Genomic DNA, 22,605 nt, shown 5'->3' on the forward strand with positions numbered 1-22,605 from the left:
AAAAAACCTCACATGAAACTTAGGATATTTTGTGCACCAATTCAGGGCAGTTTGGTCAATCCTAACGATGACGTGTCATGGACCCCCTAATGTCATTGGTGCACTCCCGTAATAAAGTTGAAAACAAAGGGTAGATGCCAAACAAAGCTAGTACATAAATGTGTCAGATAGTGAGACAAACACTTGTTGGCTTCTTCCTTTCCAAAAAAAAAAAAAAAACATTTGTTGGCTTCTCATGCTTCTCTCTTCTGTCAACAATCTCTCTCTCTCTCTCTCTCTCTCTCTCTCTCTGTGTCAAAGAGGTGATTCAGAAACAACCCAGAAAGCTGAGGTACTTGACTTACTGACCCATCAAACTGAGCCCAGATGGTGCTGAAATTTGTGTTAAATTGCCACTACTGTTGTTATCTTTCATTCAGATATTTCTTTTTTCTTCCTCTTTTTGTCTTAAAGCTACTTCCATATTGGGAGACGGACAAAATCCAAGAAAGATTCTGAGCTGAAAATATTTCTTTTTACACATGTACGGATCCTGATGTTTTCATATCTTTCTGTGTCTTTGTGTTGTACAATTACAACCCCCCAAGGACGCAAGCATGTGCTAAGAAATTAAACCAGTGATATATAGTGTGTCTCTGTGTGTGTAAATGCAAGCAGGTTTTTATCTTACTTTTTCTGTGTGTTGGATTTAAGCTGTTCTTGCTTTTTTTTCTTTTTCTGCAGCGCTTGGTTTTGGTTTAGTTTGAAGAAAAAGCAGATCCTAAGTTTCCGGAACAAGCAACTTTTGTCAAACCAATTCAGGTTTATACAACTTATCTTTGAATTTGTCTTGAAGTTAAGCCGATAGAAGAGTATATTTAATTGAAATAGGAACATAGTCGGTCCGTCGGAGCTTATGAATTTATTCATTTAATTTATATTCTAACGTGGCCGCAATGAAAGTCAAATAACTTAATTATTGTTGGTCATCAGGAATCTGAAAGAGAGACTATTATGAGCCTTTTGTATAGTCCTAGTATCAAATATGTAGATGGGGAGCTGACAAAGAACCACCCTGCAGAATTCATGTTGGACTCAAATATTTACCATCAACGAGAACAAGAAATGCAGCAACAAAACCAGCAAAATCAGCATAATTCTGGCCTAATGCGTTATCGCTCTGCACCGAGCTCATTGCTCGCAAGCCTCATAGATTGTAGCAGCAATGGCGGCGGTACTGTCGGATGTGAAGATCGCCGGTATCTTCCATCCTCGAGCCCCGAGGAGGCGACAATGTTGGCAAGGTTCATGTCACCGTGCAATGATCAGATGGTTTTCCAAGCTGAGCAACAAGTACAAGCTCTGCCAAATCATAATCCAGTGGATAGATCTTTTAGTTTTCTGAACTCTGTGGGATTGGAGGATTCAATGAAAGCAAAGATGGGTGCTGCAGGAAATCGGTCCATTCCTCTTAGGCAAAGCAGCTCTCCAGCTGAGCTTTTTGCTGAATTAACCATGGATAACGGTATTGTTGCTCATCTTTTTTCTTTTATCTATTCGTTTGTTATGCTGAAAAAATTGTGGATAAGCCAAAGGGAATATAGCATAGGATATTATGATTGATGTTCCTTTATTAATTTCTCCTAAATTGGAGAAACTCACCAAAGCTATCAAGGCTGAGTAAATTGATTTTCTCAAGTTGTAGATAGACTTTCTCAGCAACCAAACATATTTTCTTTCCAATCCTGCCTCCTTGTTGGTGAAAAAAGCAGAAGTAAAAAAGGGATCTCTAGAACTTTTAAGGGAGGAGAACTGAATTTTGGACTTGCTTGTTCTTGTCTTACTTTTTTGATAGTTTGTTTTCTTCTCTTACTAGAGTTGTTGTTGGTGGCTCGTTTGCTAATGCTTTTTATGACATTTCTATCTTGATACTCTTGAAAATAGATCGCTGAATGCTTTTAAATGGCTACATGCAGGCTTTGGTGTGATGAGGAATGTGGGAAATTTTAGAGCCTGCAATGGGGAAGCCAGCCCGTCAATGAATAAGTTGAATGATGATTTAAGCTTCTCAGCTGGGCCATCTCCTTGCTCAAGCCATATGTCTCAGATTGCTGAGATTGGGAATGAATTAAGTAGACCTCCGGAGGATCAAAGTTTGGGAAATGCTGCTGATAGCCATCACCATTACATTCCCAGCTTCACAAATGATTCTTGGAATGGATCTCCATTCAATGGTCTAAGAATAACCAGAGACAATGAGGTTAAAGTGTTCCCATCTTCAAATTCATTCGATACTCGGGTAAGCAGTGTTCCCATATTCGCTTACCCTCTCAGAAGTGTCTTTTGAATTTTGCAATGTCCCCCCAATCTATTAAAAGTTGCAATGTGGGTGTTCGATCTTTCATTCCCTTTCAATCCCCCTACTGTTAGGGTTTTATATCAACTCAAACAGCGAACACCCACATTACATTACAACTTTTGATAGTTTTGGGGCAATGTGATAAAAACTATGACAGTTCAAGGGGTAAGTGAAGTTTTTTTTTTTTGGTCACTCTTGCTTTCTGCAGCTTGGCACTTTGCTTATCCTATCAGTGATGATATTTTCTTTTAACAGGATCCAGAACCCAGAAGCAGAACCCATGGATTGACTCATCATTTGAGCTTGCCTAAGACTTCCATTGAGATGGCCACCATAGAAAAGTTTTTGCAATTTCAAGGTTCTGTTCCTTGTAAAATCCGAGCCAAAAGAGGCTTTGCCACCCACCCACGAAGCATTGCAGAGAGGGTAAATCATTATTTCTTATCTATTTAAACTTTTGGGATAAATAGTGATTTAACGAGGTCCGTTGCATCAGGTGAGAAGAACACGAATAAGTGAAAGGATGAGGAAGTTGCAAGAGCTTTTTCCAAACTTGGACAAGGTAATAGTTTACACTAATGATTTGGACAAGAACATCAAAATTTTTCTCAAGGAAACTCAATCTTCTTCCTTTTGTTTCTTTCAATGGCAGCAAACAAACACAGCAGACATGTTAGATTCGGCAGTTGAGTACATTAAAGACCTTCAGAAACAGGTTAAGGTATTATAACAGACAAAAGGCAAAAGAAGTCACGTGAATCTTCATCCAACTCTATCTTCCCTCACAAGAAACATTTCCTTTTTTGTGCAGACGCTGGCGGATACAAAGGCCAAGTGCACGTGTTCAAGAAAAATGAAGCAATATTCGGATCAATCTGACTGATTTGTTTCTGTACAGAGTGTTAGGAAGATGGCGAAGTAGTAAAATATGCTGACACTAACTCATCTTTTTTCAATGCACCCAAGTATAATAAAATGGTAGAAGCTTGTGGGTGTGGAATATTTATCTTCTTTGGAATATTTATCTCCGTTGTAAGATCAAGAAGAAGATAAATTGTATAGCAAAGGTTTCAAACCATTAGACTTGTGTGCTATTTACCATGTTCAGCTGAGAAATTCAATCAAGTAGGCCATCTCACACATGTAATCCAAGCCCTATATAAAAAAAAAAAAATCATATGGTTTGGACCCCAGAAAACTCCAAAAAAAAAAAGTTCATAGACTTTTAAAGCCAAAATTCAAGTTGACTCCCAAAAACTCTGAATATATATATATAGAGAGAGAGAGAGATGGCCGGGTTATCACTAGAGTTAATTACTTTAGTTGTTAGTACGTGGCTACTAGGCTGTCACACAGGCTATGCCTACATTGATAGCTAGACCACATAAAACTTGCTAAATTGTTAGGTTGGCTAGTTGTTTTATTTTATTTTATTTATTAATTTGGTGTGGGCATGTGATTAAGTGAAAGTAATGCCAAGTGACTTTGCTCCTATCTCAATCTGAAGGCGACGCTTTGCTCATGACTTTGGCCATTGACAAAGGCACCTTTATTTGAATGGGTGTGTGCCTCCTTGATTATCAACAAATCCTTCTCCTTAAAGAATGGTTCGCTTTGAAGGTTTCAAGATGTGTTAATTTTTGGGCACACTTAGTTATTAAATGGGTCGCTTTTCACGTGATATTTGGAAGCATTCCAAAAAATTTCCCATTTCTTTCCTCTCTAAAGATTAAGAGTTGCAAAGACTCTCCTCTCTGTAATCCTTTCTTCCTTTCTTCCTTTTCCTTATTGACTAAAAAAAAATAAGTGAAAGCAAATGCCAAGTTTTATTTTTTATTTTTTGAAAAGAAAACATAGAATTGGTTACTCATTCAGTTGTTCGTAAAACAATTTGTATCTAATCATCTAAGAAAGTTCATATTTTTTTCGCTCAACTTATGCACAAACTTCTATCTATTTAAGGAATAATTAAAAAAAAGTTGCATCCTCTCCTCCTAATCGGCCCCACACCCAACCACCATGCAAGGGTGGTCAGACTGCCCAATCTGCTGGTTGTGACCACTCCCAATGCTCATGAGAGTGATCACAACCATCCCTGAAGTTTGGTTAGGGCATGGGACAGGCTAGACAATTTTATTTTTTTTTTATTTTTTTTTAAGCTAATATGACAGTGCTACAACGCATTGCTACCTCGATAAAACCTTTTTAAGGGCTGACATTAGGAAGTTGTAAAAGAATTATAAGTCTAAAAATTTATGTTTCATGAATAATTTAAAAGTTATTGATTTTACAACATTAATTATTATATCTCTCACGGGATCAAATACGTTGGATCCTAATACAAAATTCTAACATAAATTTAATTTGTAAAAAAATAAAAAAATTAGGTGCGATACAACCACAACTTTGGCCCAACTTTTAGACCAAATTTTTCTCTTTAATTTAAAGCTCTCTCTCTCCTCCACACGTAGTTTATTTATTTATTTATTTTAACTTAAGAAAAAAGTTGGGCCAAAGTTGAGTTTAAATTGTATATTTATTATTTTGCAATTATTTAAGGTGAAAGTTTAAGAATGAAATAACAAAAATCTAAAAAGCAATGTAAAAGCCATTGGCCTCTCCACCTTCCGTTCCATTTGCCCTCTCTCTCTATCTCTCTCTTTGACTCTCTCTCTCTACTGTAAATCCCGCACGGTAATTCTTAGCAATTCATATGCATATATTTATACGAAAAAGCTCGAATTTTGACCGTTAAAACCTCTCTCTCCAAGCTCATGATCAACCCAAATCCACCGATCGCTCAAGACCAAGGCTGATCGAACCGTGATAGGATTCGGCGATTTGATTTCAAGGGGAGAGAGAGAGAGAGAGAGAAAGAGAGAAAGAGCGATGTCGAATTATCAAGGGAACCACAATTACAACCAGAAGATCGACTACGTGCTGAAGGTGGTGCTGATCGGAGACTCGGCGGTGGGGAAGTCGCAGCTCTTGGCCCGGTTCGCGAGGAACGAGTTCAGCTTGGAGTCCAAGGCCACCATCGGGGTCGAGTTCCAGACCAAGACGCTTGTGATTGACCACAAGACGGTCAAGGCCCAGATTTGGGACACTGCTGGTCAGGAAAGGTGAACCAAAACCAAAAGTCACAATTTTTTTTTTTTGTCTTTTTAAGTTTTTTTTTTTTTCTTTCATTGATAATGTTTTAATATATTTTGTTTTAGAGTATTGATTAAGTGATTCATGGTTTTCCATTATGGTATTTTATCATGTGTAATAATGATTTAATAGTGTTTTTGTTTGAATATTAAAAAAGTGATCTACCAGGTTTATGTCAATCTAATTAGTCTGCATTGGAGAAATTCTCTTGAACCCAATTTAAAAGAAAACTTTGTCCTTTTTTATAGGTGGTAATTTATCGTAGTATTAAGCTAGAAACGTTATTTAGTAGTATGTTACCATACGATTGAAATGATAGTGAAAATCAGCCTTTGATTTTTCTTTTTTACAGGCCCTTACTTATGTAAAGACCGATTTTCAATGTCACGATATCTCAGTTATATGACAGTCATGTAATAGCCTATTAAATAGCATTACTTACTCTTAAGCTTCTCACTTGTTGGGTGAGTTTAGGCTTACTGATGCTGCATGTTGAGGTGAGTCTAGACTTGCAAAGAGTATAGTTTTGTATGAATTTAGGTTTTTGGAACAAGTAGTATTGATGCTATCCAAATTTTGTAGTTTTTTCTCTTTTGGTGTGAATTGGGAATAAAAGGCCTTTTAGGGTTGATCAATTTTACTATAGTTATTGTATTTCTTTTGTATAGGAAGGTTTGTTGTCTTGATGAAACAGAGAGAGAAACAAGATCAATATTGTTGATTTGTATAAATGTAAAATTTTTTGGGTGCTGTGCTGTGATTTGTGTAACACTATCTTTGAAGTATAATTCTCATTGAGTTGAGTGAACTGTCTTATAAGATGAATTGTAATATGAATAATGTTAACGGGCATGAGGAACATATGCGACGATGAAAACAAAAAACTTTTTAGTTTGTATAATATGTTAGAGTAGAGGCCTTGTTTAGTACTTATTCTATTTGCATTAGTTGACAGATAAGTTAGCAACCCATTTCGAATATGATGGTTCTTTGGGTCTTGATAAATTACAGATGAAGGTACGTTGGTTGAGGAGTTCAGTCAACAAGTTTACAGGGTTTGAGGTTTCCATAGAAGGGGAGTAGGGGGCATGCCTGAGATGGTATCAGAGCAAGAGATTCTACAAACCTTGGAATTGATTTATTATCAAGTAGTGGAATAGGATTCTGGGAGTTGATTTATATGAGAGCAATCGGTTCTGTAGACTGTAGGTGCAGAGTTACGTTAGAATGGCAGCATAGGATTTTATAGATTCTAAGGGTTGGTTTCCTGTGTACTAGAGAGTTCGATTAAGTCAAAAGAGAGAGATAAAGATTAAGATTTCAGGTGACGAAGTAAAACGAGCTTGGTGATGGCTTTTTGGTACATTGGCTTTATTGGCCATAAAGAGAGAGAGAGAGAGAGAGAGACACTGGTGACGAAGAACCGATTGTGTCTTAAGATAAAGCATGTTGGAGTTAGAATGCTGAAGTGGATGTGTGCTTGGGTGTTTTGTGATGCCAAATAGTCATAAAACAGTTTTGGTTTCTGGAGCAGAACTCTGGTGACGAAGAACCGATTGTGTCCTAAGATAAAGCATGTTGAGGTGAATAATGACTGTTACAACAACTGGGGCAACATAATTGATACTTATCAAAAAAAAGATGGTAGGGTCATTAGTTAGAGAAGATCAGTGGTGTTGCTAGTAATAAGTCATAAGCTAGTGTAAGTTGAAGATGATAGAAGAAGGGGGATGATTCGACTCTGAGGGGAACACAGATCTCTTCAATAAGATGTGGAGACTAGAAATACCATGATCAATTGTAGGTAAGTTTTCAAAAGGTTGATATAGAAACAGGAACTTGCATTGGGAATTCAAAATGGTTGGACTAGACTAGGGGTGGCCATTTGTGTTCGCGTGTTGGGTTCAAGTCATGTTAAGGCATGCATATAAAATTATATAGGTAAACTAAAACCATAACCCGACTCATTTAATTAAACGGATTGGATGCCTCAATCATAATTCACCAATTTCGTATTAGGTTCGCGGGTCGTGTCAAAGTTTGTCAGCTTTAAAGCCTTGCTTCAGTATAGAGAGAGAGAGAGAGAGAGAGTGTGTGTGTGTGTGTGTTTATATACCATTTATTCAAAATGGTTCACAATTGTTCTGCTCACATTCTTGGTGCTAATCTCAGATACAGGGCAGTGACCAGCGCATACTACAGAGGTGCGGTGGGGGCGATGCTAGTGTATGACATTACCAAGCGGCAAACATTTGATCATGTGGCCAAGTGGTTAGAGGAGTTACGGGGCCATGCTGACAAAAATATTGTCATCATGCTTGTGGGCAATAAATCTGACTTGGGGTCCCTTCGAGCTGTACCTACAGAGGATGCAAAAGAGTTTGCCGAAAGGGAGAACCTCTTCTTCATGGAGACATCAGCCCTCGAGGCCATTAATGTTGAATCGGCCTTCCTCACGGTCCTCACAGAAATTTACCGGATCATCAGCAAGAAGGCTCTTGTTGCCAATGAAGAAGCAGCTGCGGCAGGAAGTTCATCACTCCTCAAGGGAACAAATATCCTTGTCCCTGGACGGGAGCCAGAACCTGAACGGAGGATCAGCTGTTGCAGCTCTTCGTAGGATTGCAATTTTTACCGTCAGTTAATATCTGACATGATCACAATCTTCTTTATTTAGGAATACTATTGTAAAAAACCTTTTTGTTGTTTTTTTTTTTTTAATACCAGGTTATTTTTTCCCTCTTGGGAATGGATTTGGCATGAGTTCAAACTTGAAATACTTTTGAATCTGATTTAGGCTTAGAATCTAATTTTGAATCATGACAGAGGGATTTTATGTTTGTAGAATATTGATCGATTGTCATAGTGCTGCTAGATTCATGACATGAACCGAAATTCTTTGCAAATTGGGGATTCTTTCAATTTTTTACCTCCTGCAATTAGATATGCAAATGAGAGAGGCCCCGGATGGCACTCACTTGTCCGAGCACTCTTGTTTGGGTAAGTAGGTTTCATGATCTCTCTCAATTGCAGTTGCGCACGATACACAATTGTTCGTAAAACACTTGATTTTTCACATGCATTTTTTAAAGTGTTATTTTTAAAATGTATGTGAGAGACAAATGTTCTGTTAATTCTATTATAAATACACATGAGAAATTATATATATATATAGACAAATGTTAGTTTAATAGATGAAACTGGACTAAAAAAAAAAGACGCTAGTTTAATAGATGAAACTGGACTCAAAATAAAAGACTCTGTTACACCGTCAAAGCAAATTATGCAGAAAGTAGTGCTCTATAAATGCACTATTCCTGCGAATGTTTAACAATAACATATATTAAACATGGCATAATGCAACTGAAAGTTGTTCTTGATACAAACAGACCGTATACATTGAGATCGAGCAGAATAACTGTAAAGCATATATGATCCTGCATGTGTGTGTACATATGCTCTTATTTCTAAGCATCAAGTGGAGTGAAGGTGAAGAAAATGTAGGATTAATTTAGATGGAAGCAGCAAAGGGGTTGAAGTGAACAACCGGAAGACATGTGAATGGTTGAGCCAAGTGTATAAAAATGCCTTTCCCAACTTCCATATTAATCTTACCGTTGTGTACGTCTCCACAAAACTTCCAATCAAAGCATTGAACCATGGCTGCAACTGTCAAATGCATCATAATCAACCCCAGCCTTGAGCCAGGGCAGCCTCTCCTCCCCGCACCAAAAGTAAGAAAAGTTTCTGCCACGGTACTTCGACCAGTTAGCATACAAAACAATTATTATAAAAATCTGAAACAATAATTTAGTAGAGATGTATCTTGTTACCTATGCCATGATCTTGTTTATGTTCCATGTTTTTGTGTTGTGTGTCGTCAGAAACCATGAACCTCTCTGGCAAGAACTCATTTGGGTTGTCCCATATCTCTGGATCTCTCATTATGGCATACAGATTGATTCCCACCGCAGTTTTTTGGAGGATGTCATAGCCTCCTATTTGACAGCTTTGGCGGCATTCTCTTGTTGTCACAGGTAATGGCGGATATAGTCTTAGTGTTTCTTTTACAACTGCTTGCAAGTAGGGGAGACTTGCGACATCAGATTCCTCGACCAGTCTAGTGCCGCCAACAACCGATCTTATCTCTTCTCTCAGCTTCTGGAATACACTTGGATGGTTGATGAGCTCAGCCATTACCCAAATGATCGCCTCTGCTAAGGTACCAGTGGCTCCCACGAAAATATCCTGCCAATAGATCGTGGACTTCTCTGAGTTAATTAAAAGAAAGCCAAGGCTTCGAGTTCGAGGGATAAATATAAATGCTTTCCAAATAATGATATTTAATAAACTGTTATATAACTGTCACAAAATTTGATGATGTGGCAGTAAAAAACAGCCATTGAATTCGAAAAAAAAAAAAAAAAAAACCTAATTCACACAACCTTAAATATTTGGACTATTTTAACTCCATGATTTTCAAAGGAGAAATTATTGGTGTGAATAATTTATTCATATTTCTTCCATATTTACTACAAATTCAATTGATCAATTATTAGATTTGTGAGGTCCACCATTGACTTATGTGAGATCCATATAAATTTACAAATGTAATGGTTGATTTGTAAACTAAGATGAGAAAAATATTGACACTAATTATTTCTTTTTCCAAATGGAAAATGCTTAAGACATTACAATTATATTAGAAATTATTTGTGTCAATTTTTTTTTCATCTCATATGAAAAATAACCATTAACTAGATTTGTGGATTTATATGGACCCCACAAATTTAATAATTGATCTATTGACACAAATCATTTATCACACAAATTTACAACAAGTCAGTCACTCTATGCCAGCATGTAAAGAAACTAGCTAGCTTGTATAGGTTTCAAATTAAAAAAAAAAAAATCAGTGAATGATCAAGTTGAAGAACTTACAAGCAAAAAAGCCTTGAGATGGGTTCTGCTCATGATATTGGCTTCAGCCTTATCATCACCGTACACCTTCAATAATATATCCATCAAATCTTCATTCTCTCTCTTCCCAATCTGATCTTCATGCTCCTTCAACATTCTTTCCAGAAGCTCATCAACCCCCTGGACATTATCCATGATCTCCTTTTTATAGAACCAAAAAATCAATCTACTCAGCGGCCACAACGAATCCCCAATAAGCCCCGGCCCCTTGGAACCGCTCTCATAGGCGCTTTTCAGGAACCCCCTGATCCTGTCAGCATCATCACCTTTCTCCGAACACCTTGTGCTCATCGCCATCGTGCATATAGTATTGTTTGTGAGCTTCATGAGCTCAGCACCCACGTTCACAACCTCTTTTTTCTTACCACTCTCAACCAATCCTCGCAAAAACCGGCCGAGCTCTTCATCTCGGACAACCCGCGACCGCTCAAGCTGTCTGGGCGAGAGCAGCTCCGTCATGCAGAGTTTTTTGATGAACCGATAATAATCACCATATGGGGCGCTGAAGAATCCGCACCTGGCGTAGGGCAATTCGTCTGCGAAAGTTATCTTGGGGTGCTGCGCGAAATCAAGATCGTGGGTTTTGAATATCTCGTTGGCCATGGCGGCCGACGAAACGACGATGCAGTCGGAAAAACCAAGTCGGATATAGAAGATAGAGCCGTATTGGGTGGCGAGGTTTTGCAAGGATTTGTGAAAGAAGCCTCCGACGAGGTGAAGGTGGCCGATGATTGGGAGGGCGGGCGGGCTCGGAGGGTGGCTGCGCCGGCCGGTTGTTGTTGGCTTGTTGAAAAACAATATCAGTAGGAGTGCAGGCAAGAGGAAACAGAAGAAAATTAGTAAGAGATATTGGGTGATGACAGTCATGGTGCCTCTACCGCTACTCCACAAACTTGCTTCTCTCACTCTCGAGTTTCTTTATATATATATATATATTGGAGGTGAGGGTTGGTAGCCCCTTGCAAGGGTGAGGGTTGGCAGCGGCATCCCCTCTCATCAAGGCGAGGATTGGTAGCCCTCAAAACTCTTTAGGGTTATCAATGCAAGCCTGCTCTACAGCCGAACAAGAAATGTGCGCTACTTAATTAAAATTTATTCAATTCGCTTTCTTCGATATATATATATCTGAGGGTTCACCATAACATGCATTACAGTGTGCCAATGATTTTGCAGTATTCATACATACATATATACTGTTCTGTTTACAAGCTGGATTTAAAGGGTCCAAAACCAATGTGTTTGAAGGTGCAAAATGAGTCCAGAGTGGGAGTCCGTTGGATCGCTCTTGCTCAAATATTCTTGATAGAATATGTCGTCGAATTTGGTTTCCCATCTTGTATAAAAAAAATCTTTACTTGAAAAACTTCAGTCTTCTTCCTGGTCATATTTTCAAGGAATTTTTTAAAAACATAAAGAAAGAATAAAAATTTTATAAAAAAAAAAAAAATGAATATTTAAATAGAATAATAAAAATGCTAATTCGGTTTAAAAAAAGTTAATAGCTAAAATGGAGGAATATAATTTTTTTTTTTTTTTTTTGGGGATATAACCAAAATAAACAATAAATTTGATAAGCACGGCGTGAATGCTAAACGACCAACAAATCTTTAGTCTATATATATATATAAATGAAAAATCTTTCGTCTAATTCCTAATTCTCATCTCTTGGCAACTTGGAAACAAAAACAAGCAACGTATATAGCTCACCTACATGAATTTGGTAATTATTATAGAACTACGTGGGAGTAGCTAGAAAGGCGGCTGTTCACAAGTTTGAAGTAAGTACATACAACTCTTTCATCTTCAACAAAACCTGTCTCTCTCTGACATGATTATATGTGTATGTTTGTGTTGGTCCATTAGCTGTGAATCCACCTAAAATTAAGGAAAACAAACTCAAGTGTTTTATGGACGGATGGACCTCAACATTAATTGCGCCGAATGGGCCTGTTTTTAGAAAAATAGCTGGGAGCGACATTGTGTCCCAATAGTTTGGTATTCATTTGTCACTGTCTTGGCACAATATTTGGATTTGGCATGAGTTCAAACTTGAAATACTTTTGAAACTGATTTAGGATGAGAATATAACTTTGAATCGTGACAGAGGGATTTTATGTTTGTAGAATATTGATTGATTGTCACAGTGCTGCTAGATTTACATGAATCGAAATTCTCTGCAGTTGGGGATTCCTTCAATTTTCTACCTTCTGCAGTCATATATGCAAATGAGAGAGGTCCTGGATGGCACTCACTTGTCCGAGTACTTGTTTGGGTAAGTGGGTTTCATGACCTCTCTCAATTAAAGTCGAGTACGTTACACAATTGTTTGTAAAACACTTGATTTTCACATACATTTTAAATTTAAGTGTATTTTTTAAAATGCACGTGAGAGACAGAAATATTCTATTAATCTTATTATAAATAGACATGAGAAATTATATAGATTTAAACAAATGTCAGTTTAATAGATGAAACTGAACTCAAAATAAAAGACGCTCCATTACACCTCCAATCATTTCTATCTTTTGCTTCAAAGTTTAACAAAAGCTAATCAAATAATCAGCTCCTCCGCATGTGAAAGTGCTTGTGGGATCATCATAGGCATAGCTATAAGCTGTAGGGCAAGAAGCCTTGAACACCTTCGCATAACTTGAAGGCTTGCACGTCTGAGGGCTGCCATAGGCTCCAGTGCAGCAATATTTGGCTGTATTAAACGCTAAGCAAGCACTTTTGCAGGCTACAACATGACCATTCCTCCTTACTTGCAAGCCATTAGGGCAATGTTTGTTCAAGTCCGAAAGACAACTTCGCTGCTTACAATTAGGACCTGATCCACCCGAAGGGACTATCGAAACACGCATGTTGTAGCCATCAACTAGGCTAACATTGTAGTAATCCACTGGACTTTCTAGGGTAAACTCTACGAGGGTTACAGGTGGTGCACCGCCAGCCCCCGCACATTGCAGCTGGCCCCCGCAGTCTCCCGTGAAGCATGTCCCTTTACCAGACTCATCAAACGAACACCAACGACGTCAAATAACTTAATTATTGTTGGTCATCAGGAATCTGCAAGAGAGACTATTATGAGCCTTTTGTATAGTCCTGGTATCAAATATGCAGATGGGGAGCTGAGAAAGAACCACCCTGCAGAATTCATAAAAGAAGGGGGATGATTTGACTCTGAGGGGAACACAGATCTCATCAATAAGATGTGGAGACTAGAAATACCATGATCAATTATAGGTAAGTTTTCAAAAGGTTGATATAGAAACAGGAACTTGCATTGGGAATTCAAAATGGTTGGACTAGACTAGGGGTGGCCATTCGTGTTCGCGTACATAGAAAATTATATAGGTAAATCATAACCTGACTCATTTAATTAAACAGATTGGATGCCTCAATCATAATTCACCAATTTTGTATTAGGTTCGTGTAGAATTCGCGGGTCGTGTCAAAATTTGTCAGCTTTAAAGCCTTGCTTCTGTAGAGAGAGAGAGAGAGTGTTTATATATGATTTATTCAAAATGGTTCACAATTGTTATACTCACATTCTTGGTGCTCATCTCAGATACAGGGCAGTGACCAGTGCGTACTACAGAGGTGCGGTGGGGCGATGCTAGTGTATGACATTACCAAGCGGCAAACATTTGATCATGTGGCCAAGTGGTTAGAGGAGTTACGGGGCCATGCTGACAAAAATATTGTCATCATGCTTGTGGGCAATATCTGACTTGGGGTCCCTTCGAGCTGTACCTACAGAGGATGCAAAAGAGTTTGCCGAAAGGGAGAACCTCTTCTTCATGGAGACATCAGCCCTCGAGGCCATTAATGTTGAATCGGCCTTCCTCACGGTCCTCACAGAAATTTACCGGATCATCAGCAAGAAGGCTCTTGTAGCCAATGAAGAAGCAGCTGCGGCAGGAAGTTCATCACTCCTCAAGGGAACAAATATCCTTGTCCCTGGACAGGAGCCAGAACCTGAACGGAGGATCAGCTGTTGCAGCTCTTCGTAGGATTGCAATTTTTACCGTCAGTTAATATCTGACATGATCACGATCTTCTTTTTTCAGGAATACTGTTGTAAAAAAACCTTTTTATTTTTATTTTTTTAATACCAGATTATTTTTTTCCCTCTTGGGAATGGATTTGGCATGACTTCAGACTTGAAATACTTATGAAACTGATTTAGGCTTTGAATCTAATTTTGAATCATGATAGAGGGATGTTATGTTTGTAGAATATTGATCGATTGTCATAGTGCTGCTAGATTCATGACATGAACCGAAATTCCCTGCAATTGGGAATTCTTTCAATTTTTTACCTCCTGGAATCAGATATGCAAATGAGAGAGGCCCCGGATGGTGCTCACTTGTCCGAGCACATGTTTGGGTAAGTGGGTTTCATGACCTCTCTCAGTTACAGTCGAGCACATTACACAATTGTCCGTAAAACACTTGATTTTTCATATGCATTTTAAACTCAAGTGTATTTTTTAAAATGTATGGGAGAGACATAGATGCTTTGTTAATCCTATTATAAATAGACATGAGAAATTATATATATATATATATATATATATATATATTTTAGTTTAATAGATGAAACTACGCTCTGTTACACCATCAAAGCAAATTCAGCAGAAAGTGCTCTATAAATGCACCATCCCTGCTAATGTTTATTAACAATGACATATATTAAACATGGCATGGAAAATGCAACTGAAAGTTGTTCATGATAGAAACAGCCAGTATACATTGAGATCGAGCAGCATAACCGTAAAGCATATATGATCCTGCATGCATGCGTCTTATTTCGAAGATGTAGGAATTTAGATGGAAGCAGCAAAGGGGTTGAAGTGGAGAACCGGAAGACATGTAAGTGGTTGAGCCAAGTGTATAAAAAGGCCTTTCCCAACTTCCATATTAATCTTACCGTTGTGTTCATCTCCACAAAACTTCCAATCGAAGCATTGAACCATGGCTGCAACTGTCAAATGCATCATAATCAACCCCAGCCTTGAGCCAGGGCAGCCTCTCCTCCCCGCACCAAAAGTAAGAAAAGTTTCTGCCACGGTACTTCGACCAGTTAGCATACAAAACAATTATTATAAAAATCTGAAACAATAATTTAGTAGAGATGTATCTTGTTACCTATGCCATGATCTTGTTTATGTTCCATGTTTTTGTGTTGTGTGTCGTCAGAAACCATGAACCTCTCTGGCAAGAACTCATTTGGGTTGTCCCATATCTCTGGATCTCTCATTATGGCATACAGATTGATTCCCACCGCAGTTTTTTGGGGGATGTCATAGCCTTCTATTTGACAGCTTTGGCGGCACTCTCTTGTTGTCACAGGTAATGGCGGATATAGTCTTAGTGTTTCTTTTACAACTGCTTGCAAGTAGGGGAGACTTGCGACATCAGATTCCTCAACCAGTCTAGTGCTGCCAACAACCGATCTTATCTCTTCTCTCAGCTTCTGGAATACATTTGGATGGTTGATGAGCTCAGCCATTACCCATACGATCGCCTCTGCTAAGGTACCAGAGGCTCCCACGAAAATATCCTGCCAATAGATCGTGGACTTCTCTGAGTTAATTAAAAGAAAGCCATGGCTTCGAGTTCGAGGGATAAATATAAATGCTTTCCAAATAATGATATTTAGTAAACTGTTATTTTACTATCACAAAACTTGATGATGTGATAGTAAAAATCAGCCTTTAAATTCGTAAAAAAGAACCTAATTTTCAGTGTCATGTTATCCCGATTATATAACAATACTTTACTAAATGAAAAAGGTATTTCATGCTAAAATAAATACAACCTTAAATATTTGGACTATTTTACCTCCATGATTTTCAAAGGAGAAATTATTGGTGTGAATAATTTGTCCATACTTACTACAAATTCAATCGATCAATCATTAGATTTATGAGGTCAATTATTGACTTATATGGAATCCACAGAAATTTACAAATTTAATGATTGATTTGTAAACTGAGATGAGAAAAATATTGACACTAATCATTTCTTTTTCCAAATGGAAAATGCTTAAGACATTACAATTATATTAGAAATTATTTGTATCAATATTTTGTCCATCTCATCTGAAAAATAGCCATTAACTAGATTTGTGGATTTAAGTAGACCCTACAAATCTAATGGTTGACAAATTATTGACACAAATTATTTATCACACAAATTTACAAGAAGTCAGTCACTCTAGGCCAGCATGTAAAGAAACTAGCTTGTATAGCTTTCAAATTAAAAGAAAAAAAAAAAAAGAAAAAAAAGAAAAATCAGTGAATGATCAAGTTATTGAAGAACTTACATACAAAAAAGCCTTGAGATGGGTTCTGCTCATGATCTTGGCTTCAGCCTTATCATCTCGGTACACCTTCAATAATATATCCATCAAATCTTCATTCTCTCTCTTCCCAATCTGATCTTCATGCTCCTTCAACATTCTTTCCAGAAGCTCATCAACCCCCTGGAAATAATCCATGGTCTCCTTTCTATACAGCCAAAAAACCAATCTACTCAGCGGCCCCAACGCATCCCCAATAAGCCCCGTCCCCTTGGAACCAATCTCATAGGCGATTTTCAGGTACCCCCTGATCCTGTCAGCATCATCACCTTTCTCCGAACACCTTGTGCTCATCGCCATCGTGCATATAGTATTGTTTGTGAGCTTCATGAGCTCAGCACCCACGTTCACAACCTCTTTTTTCTTACCACTCTCAACCAATCCTCGCAAAAACCGGCCGAGCTCTTCATCTCGGACAACCCGCGACCGCTCAAGCTGTCTGGGCGAGAGCAGCTCCGTCATGCAGAGTTTTTTGATGAACCGATAATAATCACCATATGGGGCGCTGAAGAATCCGCACCTGGCGTAGGGCAATTCGTCGGCAAAAGTTATCTTGGGGTGCTGCGCGAAATCAAGATCGTGGGTTTTGAATATCTCGTTGGCCATGGCGGCTGACGAAACGACGATGCAGTCGGAAAAACCAAGTCGGATATAGAAGATAGAGCCGTATTGGGTGGCGAGGTTTTGCAAGGATTTGTGAAAGAAGCCTCCGACGAGGTGAAGGTGGCCGATGATTGGGAGGGCAGGCGGGCTCGGAGGGCGGCTGCGCCGGCCGGTTGTTGTTGGCTTGTTGAAAAACAATATCAGTAGGAGTGCAGGCAAGAGGAAACAGAAGAAAATCAGTAAGAGATATTGGGTGATGACAGTCATGGTGCCTCTACCGCTACTGCACAAACTTGCTTCCCTCACTCTCGAGTTGCTTCATATATATATATATTGGCAGTGGCGGAGCCACTTGATGCATTGGCCCAAAGCTTTTAATTTTTTTTTTTTTTTTGTGGGAAAAAAATATATATTTTTACCTACCCTGTAATCAAGACACGGCACCCTCTCATCAAGGCAAGGATTGGTAGCCCTCAAAACTCTTTAGGCTATCCATGCTAGCCTGCTCTATGGTAAAAAAGGAAATGCTACTTAATAAAAATTTAGGGTTAATATTCTTTTGCGCCATGTGGTTTAGATGAAAATTTACGTTAGCGCCTCTAAAAACCCGACACATGGTCATGTGCTAAATTAAAAATGAAAAATATATCTTTTTTAAATTAAAAACTTTTAAAACATTAAAAAAAAAATTAAAAATTAAAAATTGATAAAAAAAAAAAAAAAAAAAGAAGAAAGAAAGAAAGAAGAAAATTGTTTTTTGGAAGAAAAAAAATGGGGGTGGTTTCGGCCACCCCCATTTTAAAACAACCCTCTCCAAAGTTTTAAAGTTGAGGGTTTCCACACTCTAAAGTAGGGGTGGGCAAATTGACCGATTATCGATTACTGACTGTCTACCAACTGTGACTGAACTGAAATTAACCGTCAACCGGTAGTATTCGGTCAGTAATCGTTTAAGATTTTTATACTGATTCAGTAATTGGAACAAAATTTTGCTTATCGTTTAAGATTGTTATGGTGAACCCTCAGATGTATATATATATATCTCTCTCTCTCTCTCTCTCTCTCTCTGGGTTCACCAAAACATCACAGTGTGCCAATGATTTTGCAGTATTCATACATACATATATACTGCTTTGTTTACAAGCTGGATTTAAAGGGTCCAAAATCAATGTGATTGAAGGTGGAAAATGAGTCCAGAGTGGGAGTCCGTTGGATCGCTCTTGCTCAAATATTCTTGATAGAATATGTCATCGAATTTGGTTTCCCGTCTTGTATAAAAAATCTTTACTTGAAAAACTTCAGTCTTCTTCCCGGTCATATTTTCAAGGAATTTTTTAAAAACATAAAGAAAGAATATAAATTTTATTAAAAAATTGAATATTTAAATAGAATAATAAAAATGCTAAGTCGGTTTTAAAAAAGTTAATAGCTAAAATAGAGGAATATAATATATATATATATATATATATAACCAAAATAAACAATAAATTTGATGAGCACGGCGTGAATGCTTAACGACCAACAAATCTTTAGTCTACCTACAAAATATATATATATATATATATATATATAAATGAAAAATCTTTCGTCTAATTCCTATTTCTCATCTCTTGGCAACTTGGAAACAAAAACAAGCAACATATATAGCTCACCTACATGAATTTGGTAATTATTATAGAACTACGTGGGAGTAGCTAGAAAGGCGGCTGTTCACAAGTTTGAAGTAAGTACATACAACTCTTTCATCTTCAACAAAACCTGTCTCTCTCTGACATGATTATATGTGTATGTTTGTGTTGGTCCATTAGCTGTGAATCCACCTAAAATTAAGGAAAACAAACTCAAGTGTTTTATGGACCTTAACATTAATTGCGCCGAATGGGCCTGTTTTTAGAAAAATCCCTGGGAGCGACATTGTGTCCCAATAGTTTGGTATTCATTTGTCACTGTCTTGGCACAATATTTGGATTTGGCATGAGTTCAAACTTGAAATACTTTTGAAATTGATTTAGGATGAGAATCTAACTTTGAATCATGACAGAGGAATTTTATGTTTGTAGAATATTGATTGATTGTCACAGCGCTGCTAGATTTACATAAACCGAAATTCCCTGCAATTGGGGATTCCTTCAATTTTCTACCTTTTGCAATTAGATATACAAATGAGAGAGGCCCTGGATGGCACTCACTTGTCCGAACACTTGTTTGGGTAAGTGGGTTTCATGACCTCTCTCAATTGCAGTCGAGCATGTTACACAATTGTCCGTAAAACATTTGCTTTTCACATGCATTTTAAACTCAAGTGTATTTTTTAAAATGCATGTGAGAGACACAAATGTTCTATTAATCTTATTATAAATAGACATGAGAAATTATATAAATTTAGACAAATGTCAGTTTAATAGATGAAACTGAACTCAAAATAAAAGACGCTCTGTTACACCTCCAATCATTTCTATCTTTTGCTTCAAAGTTTAACAAAAGCTAATCAAATAATCAGCTCCTTCGCATGTGAAAGTGCTTGTGGGATCATCATAGGCATAGCTATAAGCTGTAGGGCAAGAAGCCTTGAACACCTCCGCATAACTTGAAGGCTTGCACGTCTGAGGGCTGCCATAGGCTCCTGTGCAGCAATATTTGGGCGTATTAAACGCTAAGCAAGCACTTTTGCAGGCCACAACATGACCATTCCTCCTTACTTGCAAGCCATTAGGGCAATGTTTGTTCAAGTCCGAAAGACAACTTATCTGCTTACAATTAGGACCTGATCCACCCGAAGGGACTATCGAAACACACATGTTGTAGCCGTCAACTAGGCTAACATCGTAGTAATCCACTGGACTATCTAGGGTAAACTCTACGAGGGTTGTAGGCGGTGCACCGCCAGCCCCTGCACATTGCAGCTGGCCGCCGCAGTCTCCCATGAAGGATGTCCCCTTACCGGACTCATCAAACGAACACCAACGACGTCAAATAACTTAATTATTGTTGGTCATCAGGAATCTGCAAGAGAGACTATTATGAACCTTTTGTATACTCCTAGCTAGTATCAAATATACAGATGGGGAGCTGAGAAAGAACCACCCTGCAGAATTCATAGAAGAAGGGGGCTGATTTGACTCTGAGGGAACACAGATCTCTTCAATAAGATGTGGAGACTAGAAATACCATGACCAATTGTAGGTAAGTTTTCAAAAGGTTGATATAGAAACAGGAACTTGCATTGGGAATTCCAAATGGTTGGACTAGACTAGGGGTGGCCATTCGTGTTCGCATACATATAAAATTATATAGGTAAATCATAACCTAACCCACTTAATTAAACGGATTGGATGCCTCAATCATAATTCGCCAATTTCGTATTAGGTTCGCAGTTAGTGTCAAAATTTGTCAGCTTTAAAGCCTTGCTTCTGTAGAGGGAGAGAGAGAGAGAGAGTGTGTGTGTTTATATATGATTTATTCAAAATGGTTCACAATTGTTCTGCTCACATTCTTGGTGCTAATGTCAGAATACAGGGCAGTGACCAGTGCATATTACAGAGGTGCGGTGGGGGCGATGCTAGTGTATGACATTACCAAGCGGCAAACATTTGATCATGTGGCCAAGTGGTTAAAGGAGTTACGGGGCCATGCTGACAAAAATATTGTCATCATCCTTGTGGGCAATAAATCTGACTTGGGGTCCCTTCGAGCTGTACCTACAGAGGATGCAAAAGAGTTTGCCGAAAGGGAGAACCTCTTCTTCATGGAGACATCGGCCCTCGAGGCCATTAATGTTGAATCGGCCTTCCTCACGGTCCTCACAGAAATTTACCGGATCATCAGCAAGAAGGCTCTTGTTGCCAATGAAGAAGCTGCTGCGGCGGGAAATTCATCACTCCTCAAGGGAACAAATATCCTTGTCCCTGGACAGGAGCCAGAACCTGAACGGAGGATCAGCTGTTGCAGCTCTTCGTAGGATTGCAATTTTTACCGTCAGTTAATATCTGACATGATCACAATCTTATTTTTTCAGGAATACTGTTGTAAAAAACTTTCTTTCTTTTTTAATACCAGGTTATTTTTTTCCCTCTTGGGAATGGATTTGGCATGAGTTCAAACTTGAAATACTTTTGAAACTGATTTAGGCTCAGAATCTAATTTTGAATCATGACAGAGGGATTTTATGTTTGTAGAATATTGATTGATTGTCATAGCTCTGCTAGATTCATGACATGTACCGAAATTCCCTGCAATTGGGGATTCTTTCAATTTTCTACCTCCGGCAATCAGATATGCAAATGAGAGAGGCCCCGGATGGCGTTCACTTGCCCGAGCACTTGTTTGGGTAAGTGGGTTTCATGATCTCTCTCAATTGCAGTCGCGCACGATACACCATTGTCCGTAAAACACTTGATTTTTCACATGCATTTTAAACTCAAGTGTAATTTTTAAACAGTACGTGAGAGACATAGAAGTTCTGTTAATTCTATTATAAATACACATCAGAAATTATATATATATATATATATATATATATATATATAGAGAGAGAGAGAGAGAGAGAGAGAGAGAAATGTTAGTTTAATAGATGAAACTGGACTCAAAATAAAAGACGCTCTGTTACACCATCAAAGCAAATTCTGCAGAAAGTAGTGCTCTATAAATGCACTATTCCTGCGAATGTTTATTAACAATAACATATATTAAACATATATTAAACAAGGCATAATGCAACTGAAAGTTGGTCGTGATACAAACAGACAGTATACATTGAGATCGAGCAGAATAACTGTAAAGCATATATGATCCTGCATGTATGTGTACACATGCTCTTATATCTAAGCATCAAGTGGAGTGAAGGTGAAGAAAATGTAGGATTAATTTAGATGGAAGCAGCAAAGGGGTTGAAGTGAACAACCGGAAGACATGTGAGTGGTTGAGCCAAGTGTATAAAAAGGCTTTTCCCAACTTCCATATTAATTTTACCGTTGTGTCCATCTCCACAAAACTTCCAATCAAAGCATTGAACCATGGCTGCAACTGTCAAATGCATCATAATCAACCCCAGCCTTGAGCCAGGGCAGGCTCTCCTCCCCGCACCAAAAGTAAGAAAAGTTTCTTCCACGGTACTTCGACCTGTTAGCATACAAAACAATTATTATAAAAATCTGAAACAATAATTT

General features: G+C 38.1%; 8 protein-coding genes across 9 annotated transcripts; 4 read left to right on the forward strand and 4 right to left on the reverse strand.

Moving 5' to 3' along the window:
• Positions 1-210: 210 nt before the first annotated feature.
• Positions 211-3,251, forward strand: LOC132189536 (transcription factor bHLH130-like). 2 transcript variants are annotated; one of them, XM_059604287.1, is made up of 9 exons: positions 211-331; positions 454-523; positions 724-801; positions 973-1,504; positions 1,956-2,278; positions 2,594-2,764; positions 2,835-2,900; positions 2,991-3,059; positions 3,150-3,251. In XM_059604287.1, exons 4-9 carry the CDS (start codon positions 994-996, stop codon positions 3,219-3,221), a joined length of 1,212 nt encoding a protein of 403 aa, XP_059460270.1. In that variant the 5' UTR covers positions 211-331; positions 454-523; positions 724-801; positions 973-993; the 3' UTR covers positions 3,222-3,251. The 2 variants fall into 2 exon arrangements, with proteins under 2 accessions (XP_059460270.1, XP_059460263.1); XM_059604280.1 differs by lacking the exon at positions 454-523.
• A 1,687-nt stretch (positions 3,252-4,938) lies between these two features.
• Positions 4,939-8,311, forward strand: LOC132181398 (ras-related protein RGP1-like). Its single transcript, XM_059594603.1, has 2 exons — positions 4,939-5,460; positions 7,664-8,311. Exons 1-2 carry the CDS (start codon positions 5,228-5,230, stop codon positions 8,109-8,111), a joined length of 681 nt encoding a protein of 226 aa, XP_059450586.1. The 5' UTR covers positions 4,939-5,227; the 3' UTR covers positions 8,112-8,311.
• A 420-nt stretch (positions 8,312-8,731) lies between these two features.
• LOC132191754 (cytochrome P450 705A20-like) lies at positions 8,732-11,344 on the reverse strand. The gene is made up of 3 exons (XM_059606847.1): positions 10,433-11,344; positions 9,325-9,739; positions 8,732-9,238 (listed from the first exon to the last, which is right to left on the reverse strand). Exons 1-3 carry the CDS (start codon positions 11,336-11,338, stop codon positions 9,003-9,005), a joined length of 1,557 nt encoding a protein of 518 aa, XP_059462830.1. The 5' UTR covers positions 11,339-11,344; the 3' UTR covers positions 8,732-9,002.
• A 1,664-nt stretch (positions 11,345-13,008) lies between these two features.
• LOC132167939 (pathogenesis-related thaumatin-like protein 3.5) lies at positions 13,009-13,497 on the reverse strand (the record flags this gene model as incomplete). The annotated part of the gene is made up of 1 exon (XM_059578987.1): positions 13,009-13,497. A coding segment is annotated over one exon (489 nt), but the record flags the coding sequence as incomplete, so codon positions are not given.
• Positions 13,498-14,043: 546 nt separating this feature from the next.
• LOC132181408 (ras-related protein RGP1-like) lies at positions 14,044-14,543 on the forward strand. The gene has a single exon (XM_059594615.1). The coding sequence runs from the start codon at positions 14,158-14,160 to the stop codon at positions 14,482-14,484; it is 327 nt and encodes a 108-aa protein (XP_059450598.1). The 5' UTR covers positions 14,044-14,157; the 3' UTR covers positions 14,485-14,543.
• Positions 14,544-15,072: 529 nt separating this feature from the next.
• LOC132163735 (cytochrome P450 705A20-like) lies at positions 15,073-17,739 on the reverse strand. The gene is made up of 3 exons (XM_059574106.1): positions 16,802-17,739; positions 15,622-16,036; positions 15,073-15,535 (listed from the first exon to the last, which is right to left on the reverse strand). Exons 1-3 carry the CDS (start codon positions 17,705-17,707, stop codon positions 15,300-15,302), a joined length of 1,557 nt encoding a protein of 518 aa, XP_059430089.1. The 5' UTR covers positions 17,708-17,739; the 3' UTR covers positions 15,073-15,299.
• A 2,175-nt stretch (positions 17,740-19,914) lies between these two features.
• On the reverse strand, positions 19,915-20,403 carry LOC132167993 (pathogenesis-related thaumatin-like protein 3.5; the record flags this gene model as incomplete). Its single annotated transcript, XM_059579052.1, has 1 exon — positions 19,915-20,403. A coding segment is annotated over one exon (489 nt), but the record flags the coding sequence as incomplete, so codon positions are not given.
• A 539-nt stretch (positions 20,404-20,942) lies between these two features.
• Positions 20,943-21,449, forward strand: LOC132173673 (ras-related protein RGP1-like). The gene has a single exon (XM_059585240.1). It carries the CDS (start codon positions 20,943-20,945, stop codon positions 21,396-21,398), a length of 456 nt encoding a protein of 151 aa, XP_059441223.1. The 3' UTR covers positions 21,399-21,449.
• Positions 21,450-22,605: the final 1,156 nt, after the last annotated feature.

The sequence above is a fragment of the Corylus avellana genome, chromosome ca1 (genome assembly GCF_901000735.1).
Source record: "Corylus avellana chromosome ca1, CavTom2PMs-1.0".
Lineage (NCBI taxonomy): Eukaryota > Viridiplantae > Streptophyta > Magnoliopsida > Fagales > Betulaceae > Corylus > Corylus avellana.